Raw genomic sequence first — 17,157 nt, forward strand, 5'->3', positions numbered from 1 at the left:
CATGCGGTAAACATTTGCTTGTACGTCGCGCGCGTTAATGTGTTATGTCGGGTTAATTTATAATGGCATTGTTAAAAAACACACACACACACACATACACACAATTGAGCTGAAGTTTCGCCCAGAAAAACTTTATTTTACTTTATGACAGCCACTAATGCAAACATAAAATAGGGACTGAGGAGGCCTGACCTAACTAGTGAGAGCTGAGTGGACACCACATACCGCTTACAAGGTTTCTTGATAGCACAAAAAAAAAACAAAAAAAACAATACGGTGGTAGTTCAAGATACAAGTCGACGTTCTGCCCAATTTTTTTTAATTTTATGCTTTGACTTGCAAGTTCAAACTTTGACAACAAGCAGTCGTTCAACAGAACAATTCTTTAACACTCCTGTTATGTTGTGGGTCAAAATGACCCACTTAACACCAAATATTGGTTTTTCGGTATGAAACTACCAACAGACAATAAAAAAATGGTGAATCTTGACATATTTGCAATGGAAACAGTTAATAATGACCTATAACAATGTTTCTCAGAATGCTTATAGAACAGGAAGAATAGCCCGGGTCAAACTGACCCATTTTAAAGTTGAAGAACTACCTGTACAAATGAGTTTTTTTTTTGCTATTAAACTCATCAACAAACAATAAAAATGGTTCATTTCTACATATTAGCAATGAAAACTGTTAATCATTGACTTCAAATTCATTATCAGGATACTTTTGGACCTTTAACCATAGCCCAGGTCAAATTGACCCAATTTTAAAGAACTAGTTTTGCATATGCTTTAGAACTTCTCATCAACAGACAATTAAAATGGTTTACTTTTACATATTTGCAATTAAAATCAAACTGGCCCATTTCAAAGTTAAAGAACTACAGATGGTAGCATTTCATGACGAAACTTGTTAAAAAGGGTTCATTTGAAATATTTCCAACAAAAGCGGTTCGTAATGTTTATCAATTTTGCTGTTCCAGAGAAAACAACCTAGTAGGAGGGATAAAGAACGCGCTTCAAGCTGTTTATCGCCACTCCCTGTTGAAGTTCACTCTCCAATGAAACATTCATTTACAATAACCACATAGCCTTCACTAGCTTGATGCTAACACATAATGGGGAAAGCCATTGATGGGCTAACAAAGGGCATCGGCGTCACAGTGTTATAATGCGTAAAGCAACGGATATTTAAACACAATTTTTGGTGCAAGGCATGTAGGTAGATACTATAACAATACTCAAAGGAATATATTCTTTATCCTTTGCAAAGAATGACCGATATTAGGTTGGCTTACCTGTCTTCTTGCATATCTTACGGCTGTATTACAATAGCCTCAGCTGGCCAAGGTGCACACACCAGAATGAGCAGCACATCCTTTTGATCGACGCAAAAAAAATGTGACAAAAATGTTTTAATTAAGTACATTTTTTTAAATTATGACATTACTGTGTTTTAATCAAGTATAACATTACAGAATATAACATCTTCACACAACTTAATTTTGAATTCTGCTGAAAACAAGAAAATCCAAATGTCATTGGCTTGACTGCGAAAAACATTTGCCTTCAATAATTCTTTGCTCGCCGATTTAACATTAGCGTTTGTCCTCACTCATCCTTGGGATACTTTCCCCCCCCACAAGTATTTTTATTTGACAAACGGCGGACCTCACAAAACAATCACTTGACGCTCCCGCTCGCTTTTTCCACATCCACGTCCAAGTCGGACCGCAGGCTTTTGCAGCTGCGTGGCTAAATAGTGCTGAGTTGGCGCTAACCCGGGCCAGCCGGAGTAGCCTCCATGCTGGCCAGCCAGCCGGACGTCTCCCATGGCGATGTCAGCTGGATCGAATGAGGCGAGCGTCATGGGGAGCGCTGCTGTTATAAGTCATCTGTGACACTTGTCAGCTGGATGTTATTACTTTGAAAGGAAATTTGGGCAGGATACATTCCAGACCAACCCCGCGATAGGTGAAAATCTGCGATATATGTAAAAAGAAAAAAACAAAAAACAACAACACACCTCCACAATTTTAAATGTTTTAAAACGCACTTTAAAATCCTAAAACATGCTTTTTAAATTATTCTTTAGCGCCCCTTCTCTCGGGTATACTGTAAAACTGACACATTAAAAAAAAAAAACACAGAGAATTAAACAGTGTACATTTTTACATCTCTTGTACTATTGGGTCGTCACCGATGTGCTTCGGGCCAACGTGTTCAATGATTTGTCGATGGAAAATTCTTGTCACTATGATCAACTTGACGCTTCCATTTGGAGTTAAACGGCAACACAAGTCAACGATCAATCTCATTGAGGAACGGTCGCTTTGCCAAATTCTTAAACAAACACTTCACATCCTGGAGCCATCATTCACGTGTCCCCTACAGATTATTCCTCAGATCTATGAACAGAAAATAGACCCATATTAGCTCATGTTTGTGGCTCGGCTTCTGCTCAGTGTTTGCGCGTCGCTGCCAATCAGGTGACAAGCATGCAGAAAACATTTAACGCAACGCAATTTTATTGTATCCTTTTGATACTATTTTGATACTACTATGAAACTGTTGATATCGTGATAGTGCTGTATCGTAAATGCTTTCTTCTAATGTATTGGTTATTGTATAATATCAGTATTGTGATACTTTTGATATGATAGAGGGTTTTCATTCAATGTTTATCCAGCATTGTGTGTACTTTGATGCTATTGGGATCATTATAGTGCTGGTATTGTAATTGCTTTTTCTCCAGTGCATCGTGTGCATAATCATGTTACTGCTGGTATTTATCTGATGCATCAAACAATCCATCGTAGATGGATTTCCCCCCAATGTGTTGATTATTGCAATGTCTCTGTACCGTGACCTCATTGGTATTGGTGATGTTCTTTTCCAATGTATCAGTCATCATGTTGTCTCTATTGTGATGCTATTGATATTGCCGTACTATTTTTATTTTTTTTTGTAGATGGTTTTCTTCCAACATATCATTTATGATACAATTGCTATACTAGAATATTATTGGCATTTTGGCACAACAATTTTTTTTAACCCCAATATATTAAGTATCGCACAAGCCCTGTATCGCAATATTTGGCGTCACAGATGATTTCCTCCTATTGCAATGATTAGCATGCAATCTCTGCATTTTGATACTACTGGTATCCTGATACGTTTTGTATTGTAGATGGCTTTTCTTCCAATTTGTGGCCCTGAAATTGATAAAGGGACCACAGTGTGCGTAACGGCTCCTCTCCAAGCCTCTAGCCCTTTTTGTAGCAGCTGCATAATTAAAGGGAATGTGAGTAAATATTTCAGCAAAGTCCAGATGGAAAAGCAGATTACCAAATGAGAGGTCTATGGGAGGAAATCTTTTCCACGTGACTGTGGTTCTCCGTCACTCTGGTAAAAGTAGAAGTACTGCTTCAACTGTTTTTACTTCAGAAGTCCAGACTCGGAAATGTACAGTACAGTACTTGAAAAAAGTTTACTGTCAATTATATACAAAACCATTTTGATTTATTACAAAACTTACAGGCATATATTCTTTATCCTCTGTGAAAACACCAGATATTACCGCAGTTTACTGAGTCACTTAGTTGTCAAACTCCTCTTTGTGTACTATGTAAGTCTGTTTTACGCTGCCCCCTGGTGGCCAAGACGCACACACCAGAAGGAGCACTAAAGTCAATGGACAGTAAAGCTTGAAATCATGATGCTCAAACTGTCTCATTCTTTACTCTCCATTTTATCCTGTTATCACTGTATGATTTTGTAAAGTACACTACTGTAGAGCAAGTAAGAGTCGTCTTGAGTATTTGTACATTGTTACTTGTCACCACTATTTATATACGCTGCAGTGGCTTCAAGAGCCCAGCTTGTTCCCCTTGACTCGCCTGTGTCGGGGGCAACACCCTGCCAAGGCATGACCTCATCTCTTGTCACCGCCTCGGGTGTTACTCATCCCTTTAGGAAATTTGAACGGCTACACAGCAGTGACCTATCACCTGTCAGGGAGTCGGTTGGCGTTTGAACCACAGGGGGGCTCAGGGCTCATCTGCAGTGTTTTATGGCTCAAAGAGGGCTGAGGCCAAAAGCACGCAGGGGCTGCTGGTACAGCTGCTGCAACTTCGAATGACTTGTTTGGTGTTTATTGCTTGTATTATTTAGGTTTTTGGATGTGTGATTTTGTTTTTGTCCAATATTTGTTTTTATTGAAATGTTGGCCATTATATTTTTGGTATTTGCTTATCTTGATATTAGTCATCATGTGTTTATTTAATTATTCTTTTTTTTTTAATTGTTTGTAATTATTTTTATTTATTTTATTATTATTATTATTTTTATATTTATTATTTTTATATTTATTATTTATAGTATTCATGTGCTATATTCTAATTTTAATTATTTATTATAAGTATTTTGATTATTTTCTACAGTTGTTTAGCATTTTGTGTTTTATTTATTGTACTTGTTATTTTGATATATTTTTAATGTGTTTTACTTTTAACTACTGTATTTTAATTGTTTTTATTTTATTTATTTTTAGTAGTTTTTGGGCATGTATTCACTATTTCAATTGTAATTATTTCCCTTATTCTATTTTTGATTGTCTTATATCAGCTTTCTCTGTTTTTATTTTTCCTTGTTTGCCTTAGTTTGCCTTTACAGTATTTCCCATTCCTGCATCACAGATTCCTGCATCCGTTTTCAGAGACACGTTTTAAACTAAAAGTAATTAGCTCATGTTAGCATGTTAGCATGCAAACACGCAACGGTGTTTGGAAATTGTTTCTGTTGTTGTTTTTTCTCATGTAATCGTTTCAAGAAAACTCATAGCTTTTTAGCGTGTTAGCATTTAGCTTCTCAGGAGTCGCTAACCTCACCCGGCCATGGTTCTGGCTTCTGGCTAGATGGAGCTTTTAAATAGCGTGTGACCCATTTGTCTGGTTCGAATGGCGTCACAGGAGCCCACAGACAACGTTTGAGTTAATGAACAGTGACATAGTGACAGCATGTTTAGATTGCCTGAACTCACTTTTCAAACACATGCCGCTTTTTACTGTGAAAGCTAATAAAATCCAGACATGTTGTTTGCTTTTCATTTGTTGGCCCTCCTGCAATGAAAAGTGACAAATCCAACTTAATCTTTCCGGACGATTTAAACGTCTGATGATCAAATGAGGATTTACTTAGCGGGGTGTCTTCTGTGTAAATGCAAAGCAGACTCATTAGAAATATTGAACCTAATTGTTGCCGCTAATCGCATTAAGATGAACAACGCGATGGCAGCTGGTGGTCTGGAGTCGCGACTGACTCGACTAAATCGCATGGTTCCTTTTTCAACCTCTTTCATTGATTCTGTTGGCCATGTGGGAGATCTGAAATGTCATAGATTTATCTGCACTGGTTGGCTTGGTTTCGAATTTAGTTTGAGTTCAGGTGTATTGAAGATGCTAAACGCTAAAGCACCATTTTGGTTTCATTGAAGGCGCTGCATTGTTTTTGATGTTTAGGAAAATACTATGTCAGGTTCATTGAAGATGCCAAATTGTCTTTGATTTTTAGGAAAAATACTGCGTTGTTTTTTTTTTTGACTATGCCAAAGTATCTTAGATGTTTACAGATAACACAATGTTCGGTTTATTGAAGATGTTAAAATGTCTGTGATGGGATTCATTGAAGATGCTGCATTGTCGATGTTTACAAAAGTGCAACGTTCGGTTCATCAAAGATGCCTATATTGTTGGATGTTTAGCAAACCACCTCATTAGAATCTTTAAAGACACTAAATAGTCGTTGATGTTTACACTACGTTAGGTTCATTGAAGTTGCTGAATGGATTTTGTTTATGATTGTGCTAAAGTTGCAAAACATACTACATTAAGTTCATTGAAGTTGTCCTTCTGAAAATTGTACTTTAGGTTAATTGAAAACATTAATTAGTCTGATTTTTACAAAAACATGACATTAGGTTCATTGACGCTGTAAGGTTTTCTTTGATGACAAAAAACTATGTAGGTTCATTGAGGATGTTACATTTTCTTTGATGTTTTACAAAAACACTACATAGGGTTCATTGAAGACGCTACATTGCTTTTGACATTCCCAAAACTAGGGATGTTCGATATCACTTTTCTTCAGACTGATACCAGTACGATTAATCACACACACTTGATTATTAATTCAAATTGTGAACAAAGACCTTCATTTCTGATGCAGACGACGATTCGCCCATGTGTGAATCTTCTGCACTATAGCCCTAACTAGTGCTGAGGATTTAGTGGACGTCAGATTTTTTTTTTGCCCTAAGTATCGGTGACTAGAATTGGCAGTCTCTACGGACACCCGATAACTTGAAATAAGGCCGGTATCAGCCCGATACCTTTACCTGGTATCGCTCCAGACCCAACCCTAAGTTAGATTCATAAATGAACATTACAGGACTCCTGACAATTCAAATGCTCAGTAAACTGGATTAAAGAACCAAAAGAGAACCAGCAGTGTGTGTGTTCACTTTTCAAATATGTTTATTTTTTACATGTATTGTAAGGCCCGGAAATATTTGTACGTTTTTGACAGTAACAAAGGCAGTCTGTGGCCCGCGAGCCATACTTTGGCCATCCTGCCTCATCTGGGATAGCCTTTTTTTTTTTTGTGAACAGGAAATGAAGGGCCGCTGAACCTTTCTAGCCTCGATGCAGAGTTAATGTGTTCATGTGGGCAGATGAGGAACAAACGAAATCTGACATCACTTTCCTCACTTTCCCACTCCCAACCGCAAGCACTGCTCGCTTTGTCATGATGCCCAGGAACGCTGCGGTGGAGTCAGTGAGCGCTGAGACGAGAGAGTGACGCTATTAAAGGTTTGAGTGTGGAGGGAGTGATGATTTATTTACCGTAGTCTGAAAGAAGACAAAGAATCGACAAAGCATCAACACAGTGCATCTAGCATGTACACAGTCATGAACCCATGTTACATAAGTCTATTGGGTTGTTAAATTATTCAGCACAAACAAACCACCTTCACGCGTGGCTCATCAATAGGACTGTATTAGTGAGAATCCTAGCCAAAATAACATGCAAGCACTAAATGATGATGCGCTATTGTTTCATTCTTTACATTGTCCAAAGTTTGGAAACAGCTTCTGAGTCAAATGGTCTGAAAAACAATAAGAGGCTAGAAATTCAAGATATGAACTCTTGATAATTCACAGCTGTGAAGTGAAAGTCATTCCAGGTCATAAAGCATCATCCACATCATAAAGATTATTGAGGAAATACCAAGATGCGCAAAGCTGTTATCTAGGCAAAAGGTGACCACTTTGAAGAAGTACAAAACATTTTTTTACATTTTTTGTTTACCAAAAAATTCCATCAATATTTCTTCATATTGTCGATGACGTCAGTATTAATCTAGAATTCAGGAATTTTTAAAATAATGTAAAACACTGACTTTCCAAACGTCACCGGTACTGTATATGATACATAAAATATAATGTTGTAGAGTTCTATTTTTTCTTAATAAAACAGACATGACCAAAATTTTGGCTGTTTTTTGGGGAAGCTAGAACGCACTTTTCTCGTGATTCAGCACCCGCAGAGTCAAATATTCACACATTTTTAAAAAAAAATTTTAATCACAATGAAAAATGTTTATTATTATTATCACTATTACTATTTTAATATTTGTACCTATTTTGGAGTATTGTGGTTTTAGGTACATTTTGTACACAATCATGAACCCATGTTACATGTAGATGACTGTGTTTAGTTTATTTGGGAGTAGAGGATGAGTGAAGTGTTCCGAACGCATCCCCGCCTCAGTGACTGATGGGAGGGGAGACGCTTGGAGTGTGGAGGCAGCCGCTCTCTGCCCTCACTTTTGAAATACAGTACGCTCACTCCCACTCTCTCTCCCTTCTCTCGCTCTCTATTTCTGCATCACGCTCTCAGTCGCAAACCAGCCGAGCGGCAACACCGAGGAGCCGACACCTTGCCAGAAAGGCTGCCGAGCATCATGCCGTCGTTGTCTTCATCTTCCGTGCACGTGTGAGGGACACTTGGGCGCGAGTGACAAGAAGACTGTATGGTAGGACAGCAACCATTTAACTCTAAAAAAGAAAAAAAAAAAAATGTCATTCATGATGAGTGGAACGTTCCCTGCAACATGTTCCGTGTTTTTGGAATCGGGAGGTTGACAGGGGCACCGCGCTGCAGCACTTGCTAGTGTTACAGTGGTTCTCAAAGTGTTGCCCAGTCTCCGCCATCTGGAGCGCATAACGTCACAACTTTATTCCCGTGAGATTAATGTATGGCGATTTTATGGGGAAAAAAGTGACAGTTTCTCAAAAATATTTGATTTTAGTTTTAAGTGTATTGTTCTGAACTGATAAGAATAGAAGAGTTCTCTATTTTTTGTTAAGTAAAAGTATTTTTTTTTCCTGGTTTGAAGATTAAAACTAATATTTTTGATTTGGGGTATTCTAAATGAATTGAATTTAAGACAGTCTTTCTCAAAGTGTGGTATGCGACAGAATCACTGAACACATTTAGATCAAGCAATACAATCCAAAACGTTTTTGTATACCCTTTTTTTTTTAATTTTTTTTTTTTTACTTTTTGTAAACGTTTTACTGTTCAAGTGCAATGGACGTTTAAAGTACAGTTTGGTTTAGCTAACAGTAAAACAGTAGTACAGTAAAGGCAAGGTAGTTTTATTTATATTTCATACACAAGGCAGCTCAATGTGCTTCACACAAGCAAAGACAGCAGCTACAAGCATTTACAAACACAACAGTTAATAAATTTTAAAAGCAAAGCAGAAAAAACAAAAGTAGCTTCTCAATACTAGTACAACACATTTACATTAAATCCTTAAATGTTTGTTTTTAAAACAAATTAGCCACTTATTTAATGAGATGAATGAATAAAAAAATGACTACCGGTAAATATTTTAATTAAAAATTCCTATATAGTGATTGAGGAGTTGGGAATGAATGAGGGATTCCGAACCATTCTCGAAAATAGGCGACTCTATTTAGATAACATTGACTTGATTCTTGTCATTTTAAACCTTTTGTGCTGGCTTATGATGTATTTAAAAGACATCTTTTTTCTTGAAAAATGTGACAAAAAAAATATGTGTCCATGAGTTGTAGCACATAACATTACAATTAAACTCTCCAAAGATCAATGCATAATTTTTTCCTGAAAAAAAAAAAAGGAATGCAACAATTCTAGAAAATATACGACGATGATTTTAAATTATATATCAAAATAAAGGTAAAGGTATGTAAATGCATACGTTTTCATTGTAATAGCATTTGATTATATTATTTACGTTACCACACAACCAACTATTACACATAAAGACACATAAATCATTATTATTTAATTACATTTAATTTTCTAAAAATGAAAAAAAAATATGAATTTATTCACGTAACATTACAAATGTATTCTTGTAAGAGTAATGTATGACATTTTGGGGGGAAAAAATGCAGCACTTCTCAAAAATGTGGCTTTATTAAACTACCATTTTAACCTTACACTTGTAATATTACACCTTTTGATGACTACCTAAAAAAAATAGGACTAGTGTGAAAAAAAAATTGTATGATTGATTTGTGTTTTTCTCATAAAATTACAATTCTCGTCAAATTTCAACTTTTTTTACATAAAATTGTTGACTTTGTCGTCATAGTAAGCCTTTTGTGTTTACTTTTTATTTATGTTGAAAAAAACCCCAGATTTTATTCTCGTTAGATTGCAAAGTTTTCTGTAAGTGAAACGTGTAAAGGAAAACCAGTTTTAAAAATGGGATAAATCAGGAGAGGCAATAAATTGTCAGTGTGTATTGTTTATTTCTTCTGTGGTGGAGGTTGACTGGGGCAAAAAAGTGGATGGTACGAGGAAGAAACAATGTCCTTGAGTCCATTAGCGTTGCTTAATTGGAGCCTCAATCCGGTTTAGTGTTTTAGTTTTAAAATTGACTCTGATCCTCTCATTGCAGCTTGAGTAATGGAGCATGTTTTTGTCCCTTTAGAGCCACTGTACTTCCTTTACCTCAACCAGTATATATCAGCTGTAACACATTTGTTTTGGTCTCACGGTGCACCAATTTATCTCTTTAGACACAAATGTAAAGTAAACATCACAAATTGGCCGTTCTCAGACCCTGTTCTAAATGTGACAACAATTTCCCGTCTTCTGGAAGAAGGCACAAGCCTTTTCTTACACAGTCAAACTTCCAAGATAAATTCAGCCCCCCAAAAAATATACATGCATTCCCTCAAAAGCATGTAGGAAAGTGTATTATAATGAGCCTTTTCAGTTCTTTTAGATTTTCTGGCAAATATTGTCTGTTTCCTACATGTGACAACAGTCTCCCAAATTCATTTTTCCATTCTCCTTTCTTACAAAAAAAAGCTGCCAAGCCTGGCAAAATTTTGCAAAAAGTCTCCCAAAAAACATGGAGGAGAGTCTTTTTGGATCCTGTAACGGCATGAATTTTACAATGACTGTGATCAGACACTCTACTACATGTGACAACAATTTTTATTTTAAACAACCAGATAGCTTTGCCATAAAATCTGTTTAGCTCAATGCTAATAATCAATGCAAAATGCCATAGACATGCTAACAAAAATCATTGGTGTTGCTGTGGTGAATCAACACGTGCATGAGCCAAATCCTTTCATGCCTCTTTAACTGAGCTCTGGCAAGGTACATACGAGGTATGTTGGAGGCGTATTTTTCCGAATTGTACAGCCATGGTAGAGGGCAAAACAGACCCCTGCCAAGGCCGACCAATTACCAAAAGGTACACTCTCATAAATGCGTCCATGTTTTTGTTTAAGTGTTTTGGAATTCGATGCTCTGTCCAGTGTTTTTTAGCCAATTAAACAGCATTGTTCTGCTCCAGAACCTATACATGAACAGAACTTATTACTTTTGACAACATTCAGCAGGAAATGGGGAAATCTGTTAATGAGGTGTTGCTTTGCCTCCTTAAATGGCATCCAGATGACTTCCAGATGCAATTCGGTGGATCGGAAATCACAAGCTCAATCGCGTTTTTGTCACTTTCTAAAAGTGGGAGACTCGATCCGGATGGTGAACCGGGCAAGTCACTTTGTTTCGCATCCCAGCTCCACCGTTAGCGGCTCCAACATTCCCGGCTTCTCATTTCCAGGCTGGAAAGTTCTCATCCGTCTGCCAGAGTGTGGGAAGCGACAGCAATCTCTGGATTTTAGCTTACTGAAGTTGATGTCTGCTTTTCATACACCGTTAGCCTCATAGACTTGTCATTTTAGCTTACAACAAACTCCAAACCAAATTTTTGTCACCAGCCAGCACCTCGCTGTACTTTGACCCCAGTGTTGCCCCTTATAACGACTTTCCACACGTACTTGTGCGTGCATCTTCTCCAAATTTGCTATAGTGGCTTCATGTCAAGGAAGAAATGCTACCACTTTATTATATGAGAGACACAAATCAATACAAAATTGCATGCAAGGATACAGTTCAAGTACAACACGATGGCTGCTTTCTAAAAGGTGTCGGCCTATTGCTCCTTAGGGGAGGTCCTATATACACTCATGAACAGGCAGGTATCCTCTGCCCCATGCAATATAATATAATAAGTGAAATAGAATCTCACACTTGCTTTGGGCTTCTCCAGATTTCATACGGTGGGTTCATCCCGCCAAATGTGTGGACCTCAAACCAAGCAAGCTTTTCAAAAGAGCGGTACCAACAAGAACATTTTTCTGTCCGTACCCAACCCCATCAACAAAAACTCCAAACCCACCCCCGCCCTAGACCATCATTTCTGAAGGGGCATCAAACCATTCTAAAAGGCGTCTTGAAGAGACAGCCAGATATCGACAGTAACTTTAATAGTCCCCACAGTAACATTGTCCCCATGAAGTGGGGGGTCCTCGTTTGGGCCACCCCTGTAAATATGTCACACTGATTGACGCCTTGTCAGCTCGCTCCTTGTTGTCTCGTTTAACATGACATCATTTCTTAGAAACACTCGGAGCTCAGGCGCAGATATGCGGCTGGGGCCTCTCATCAGGCCTCACTGGACTTTATTGTCTTGGCCTTTCACCCCATTGCTGCATTGAACCATTGAAAGAGTATTTTTATTCTTCAAATTCAGCCTTATTCTCCATTTTAGATCGATCTACGTCGCCCAGTCTCATGGTGAAGCATCATGGCCACAAGAGTTCTTGTGATCTGCCTCCTCGCGAGCACCTTGCTCGCTTTCTCGGCCGCCGGCATCGTGAAAAAAATACTCCGGCATCGTCGCCAGTTGCCTCAGGAGAACAACGTCACCTCACCTGGCGCGGACCACCAGCCTGTGGTCTTTAACCACGTCTACAATATCAACGTCCCCGCCGGCCACCTGTGCTCCGTCGACCTGGACGCCGCAGAGAGCGCAGCGCCTGCGGAAACGGCCATCACCTCCGGCCGCCACCTTTCCGCAGATAGCGAGAGCCAGATCATCTTCACCCACCGTATCAACATCCCTCGCGGGGCTTGTGGTTGCGCCGCTGACCTGCCGCGCATCAGGGACTTGATGAGCCGCATTGAAATGCTGGAGGGTGAAGTGTCGGCATTAAGGAGTCAGTGCGGGTGTGGCGAGGGCGTCTGTTGCGGTGCACAAGCAGCAAGGAATGTGAGGACCAGGCCTCTGTGCGGCGGGCACGGAAACTACAGCATGGAGACGTGCGGATGCACATGCGAGCCTGGTTGGAAGGGAAGCAACTGCACCGAGTTAGAGTGTCCTGACGGTTACTTCGGGGACGACTGCTCTCGGAGCATCTGCCCGGAAAACTGCAAAGATCGCGGGCATTGTAAGGACGGCAAGTGTGTCTGTAAGGATCCCTGGACGGGTTCAGACTGCTCCGAACTTCTCTGCCCCAAAGACTGCTTCGCTCACGGGCTCTGCGTGAATGGAACCTGCCACTGTGAGCCCGGATTTTCCGGAGAAGACTGCGGACGGCTCACCTGTCCAGCCGACTGCCACGGTAACGGCATCTGCATCGACGGCCGCTGTGCGTGCACGGCGGGTTATAGCGGTGACGACTGCTCCCGCCTCACCTGCCTCAACGACTGCAATGACAGAGGCGCCTGCTTCAAAGGGATGTGCATTTGTGACGACGGGTATCAAGGTGACGACTGCAGCCAGTTGGCGTGTCCGAACAACTGCAACGGCCGAGGCCAGTGCGTCAACGGGCGGTGCGCCTGCGACGTTGGCTTCCAAGGAGACGACTGCGGCGACATTTCCTGTCCAAACGATTGCCTCCAAAGGGGACGCTGCGTGAACGGGCAGTGTGTATGCCAGGAAGGCTTTGCCGGCGAGGACTGCAGTGTCAGGACCTGCCCGTCAAACTGCTATGGTCGCGGGGACTGCTTCGAGGGTCGTTGCGAGTGCCACGCCGGCTTCACCGGGGACGACTGCGCCCTGCTCAGCTGCCCCAACAACTGTCGAAATCGCGGGCGCTGCCTTGACGGACAGTGCGTGTGTGACGAAGGCTTCACAGGGGAGGACTGCGGTCGGAAGGCATGCCCCAACGACTGCCTGGCTCGGGGCCGTTGCGACGATGGAGCGTGTGTCTGTCAGGAAGGCTACTCGGGTCACGACTGCTCCCGGCTCACATGTCCGGACAAGTGCAACAGCAGGGGCCGCTGCGTCAAGGGAAGGTGCGAGTGTGAGAGCGGGTACGAAGGGGAGAGTTGCGCAGAGCGGAGCTGCCTCAACAGGTGCCACAACAGAGGACTCTGTGTCGAGGGTCAGTGCGTCTGCGACGAGGGGTATATCAGAGATGATTGCTCGGAAGGTAAGCTAACCCTGACAAGTTTTCCATCATTAAGACTCGAAACCAGGATTTCTCAAATGTTTGTGGTCCAAGGACTCCTTACACCAGAGAATTGTTTCCAAAGACCTCCTCATAATCCTGACGCCAATTAAATACCATGTGTAGTGAAATTCCACAAGTAATCGACACGCCTACTAAAAAGGTTTATGATTGCCTATAGATAACTTTCCTAATAGACGTGGTGATGGTGATGTCTAAATGAAGCTCCACCCTGTACTTCCACATCGTTCCTTGGCACCAAGATGGTGCAGAATTCATATTTTGATATTAGAAGGCTTTGACCTGAACCTGAAAACAAAGAAGGGAAGATGGGCTCCCCCAAACAATCTTAGAATCTCAGAAAAAAAAAGTAATATTTTGCAAGACCCGTACACATCACAATCATATCTAGGATTTGAAATGGTCCAGAGATATTGTTAGAGAAGAATAATGTGTTGTATGTACGGTATGTGTGCGTACTGTATCTTACTTTTACTGGCACGCTGTTTCCCAGATGTAGACTTTTTTAAATGATACCACATACTGTAATTTATTGCACATTATTTTGCTGACCACCAACTTAAGGCTCCTGGAAGCCAGTTTCACAAACACTGTTCTGAGCTGTCTTACCTAATATACAGTTGGGAGCCTTTTTAAACTCGCTACCCACTGATCCCCCCCAAAATATATTCATGTGAGCACTTTTTTTTTCTATCTTTGGCGTCTCTCTCACTACTTCCAGATGTTTCTCTGGAACTCGCATTAGCTTGTGTGCACTGGACCATGAGAAACTTCCAACTTTTTATTTTTTTCCAGTGTCTCCTCCAAAGGATCTCACTGTGGGTGAGGTCACCACGGAGACGGTGGACTTATCCTGGATCAACGACATGCTGGTGACCGAATACCTCGTCACGTACGTGCCCACCCAGCCCGGCGGCCTCCTTTTGGACTTCACCGTGCCCGGAGACCAAACCACCACCACGATCAAAGAGCTGGAGCCGGGTTTAGAGTACCACATTAACGTATATGCCGTTCTGAGCAACAAGAGGAGTGTGCCGGTTAGCGCCAAGGTGGCCACAGGTACCAAAAGAGTCGTGTGACTTCAAACTCCTTTCATAAAATGTCATTATGTACATTATGTATACATTTTTTTTCTTTTTACAGAAATTGCATTGTCTAGTTGTTTGATAGTTTTGGTTTGAATCCTCGCAGCTCTTCCGCAGCCAGAAGGTTTGAGATTCAAGTCTGTGAGGGAGAGCTCCGTCGAGGTTGTGTGGGAGCAGCTGAACATTCCCTTCGATGGCTGGGAGATCTACTTCCGTAACACGGTGGGTCCCGTTTGAAAGCCTTCCCAGGATTTTATGAGTGTGAGTTGCTAAGCCAGGCCGTTTTCCTGGAAATCTTTGCTCAGCACAAATTGGATTTCATTTAGTCTCCAGCGTTTCTTTTGACGTATGGAAAATGATGGAAGAAAATGTGGATGCTGTGAAAAAAGTGCTGTGATTAATCTGAGCCAAGAAGTACTGTACTGTGATGGCTGTTATGTCATAGAGGAGTGCTGTCGTCAAGACCAAGCCAGGCGTAAGACTTTAAAGAGCCGATATTAAATAAAGACAGGGGCTATGAAGGTTTGAGACAGTGTCGAGATTTGGACCTTGAGGGTTCAAGATCAAGTCAAGACCAAGACGTTAAAAAGGAAGTCAACCCAAACATCTATGTTCTACGCAGGCCCATTAATCAGAACCAAGGAATTCTGATTAATATTGTGTTGTGTTGTGTGTGGAATATGCATAAAGCAGCAAAATCCACCCATTTTTAGCCACGACCAATCATAGCTCAGCTTCAGAAAACAAGTGAGCTGTGATTGGTCGTTAACTGAGCCCTGAGCAACTGGGTAAGAAATGGGTAGGATGGTCGGAGGTATTATTTTTCCCCTTCTATTCCTCCATTCTTTCGTGTGACTTACATTTGTTTTGTTTTTTTTTGTTTTTTTAAGAAAGAAGAAAACGGAAAGGTGGTGAGCACAGTTCCCTCGTCTCAAAACCACTTCCTCCAATCTGGCCTTGGGCCAGGTCAGGAGTATGAGGTGTCCATCAGTGTTATAAAGAACAACACCAGGGGACCACCAGCAATCCAACGAGTCACCACCAGTGAGTTTGGGCTACATTAATTACTATTGAAAAAAATTAAATGCTACAAGAGTTGTGCGCAGGAGGTCCTAATCACAGCATTTATATATTTGTGTAAAAAATGTGAGTTTGGTAGAGGTACTGATTCAACTCCTGTACTTGAACAGACATTGAAATTTCAAAATGATTTTTTTTTTTTTTTAGCGAATTCCTGTTTTGATAACTTTACAACTTCGCTGCACAAAAAATATTTTCCCTCTTATTAACTTGCATACGGTGCTCATACTGAGAAGAAGAAAGGCTTGGCTATTGTTTTTTAAACCAGCAGCGCACCAGCCTTGTCACAGTAGCCCGCTGACTGTCCCGTCGGGCTATACATTTCAGTTTGTCGGTTCGGCGTGCTTCGCCGTGCTCTTTGACAAGCATGCAAAGTCACCCTTGCTTGACGGAGCATTTCGCTGCTGCAGTCTTTTGTTGGTGTCATCTGCACACAGCATGTCGATATCGATTTTGGAATTAGCTAATAGGATCCCCAACATTTGAGCTCTCTGTGTGTGCCCTGGAGTGTTCAGAAATTACTTAAACACCATGCTTGAGCTCAACTCTGTCGTCAGACTTTTGTTTTACGGCTTGAACCATTAACTGGGTCGTTTCTCTCAAACTTACAACAAAGTGTTGGCCTTTTCAAGTCTTGGTCTTGAATCAGTCTCAACACGCCTTCAAAGTCTTGATCTTGACTTGTTCTCAGCCCATTAAAGTCTGTCTTGACTCCTTTAAGTCTTGGTCTTGGCTTGGTATCGTCTCCTAATAGTCTTGGTTTTGACTCGGTCTCAGTCCTTCAAAGTCTTGGTCTTGTCTTGGTCTCAACCTGTCAAAATCTCTGTCTTGTTCTTGGCCTTCAAACTCTTGATCTTGACTTCTTCTCAGCCCATTAAAGTCTCTCTTGACTCCTTTAAGTCTCGGTCTTGACTTGGGATCATCTCCTTATAGTCTTGGTTTTGACTCGTTCTCAGCCCTTCAAAGTCTTGGTCTTGTCTTGGTTTCAACCTGTCAAAATCTCGGTCTTGGCTCTGTCTCAACCCCTCGAAGTTTTGGTCTTGACTTGATTTCAATCATCAAAATCTCTGGTTTCACTTTGTCTTGACTCCATAAAGT

At 40.8% G+C, this 17,157-nt stretch overlaps 1 protein-coding gene across 2 annotated transcripts in view; it reads left to right on the forward strand.

Moving 5' to 3' along the window:
- The window catches only part of LOC147135491 (tenascin-like), a 36,044-nt gene that overhangs the window by 1,914 nt on the left and 16,973 nt on the right, over positions 1-17,157 (forward strand). For both annotated transcript variants that reach the window (XM_086053288.1, XM_086053286.1), the window contains exons 2-6: positions 7,959-8,094; positions 12,190-13,855; positions 14,690-14,953; positions 15,086-15,201; positions 15,870-16,023. In XM_086053288.1, coding sequence (XP_085909414.1) covers positions 12,226-13,855; positions 14,690-14,953; positions 15,086-15,201; positions 15,870-16,023 — 2,164 coding nt within the window. In that variant the 5' untranslated portion in view covers positions 7,959-8,094; positions 12,190-12,225. The remainder of the gene's footprint in view (positions 1-7,958; positions 8,095-12,189; positions 13,856-14,689; positions 14,954-15,085; positions 15,202-15,869; positions 16,024-17,157) is intronic.

This window comes from Filicampus tigris, chromosome 15 (genome assembly GCF_054856515.1).
Source record: "Filicampus tigris isolate MCC_2025a chromosome 15, RoL_Ftig_1.0, whole genome shotgun sequence".
NCBI lineage: Eukaryota > Metazoa > Chordata > Actinopteri > Syngnathiformes > Syngnathidae > Filicampus > Filicampus tigris.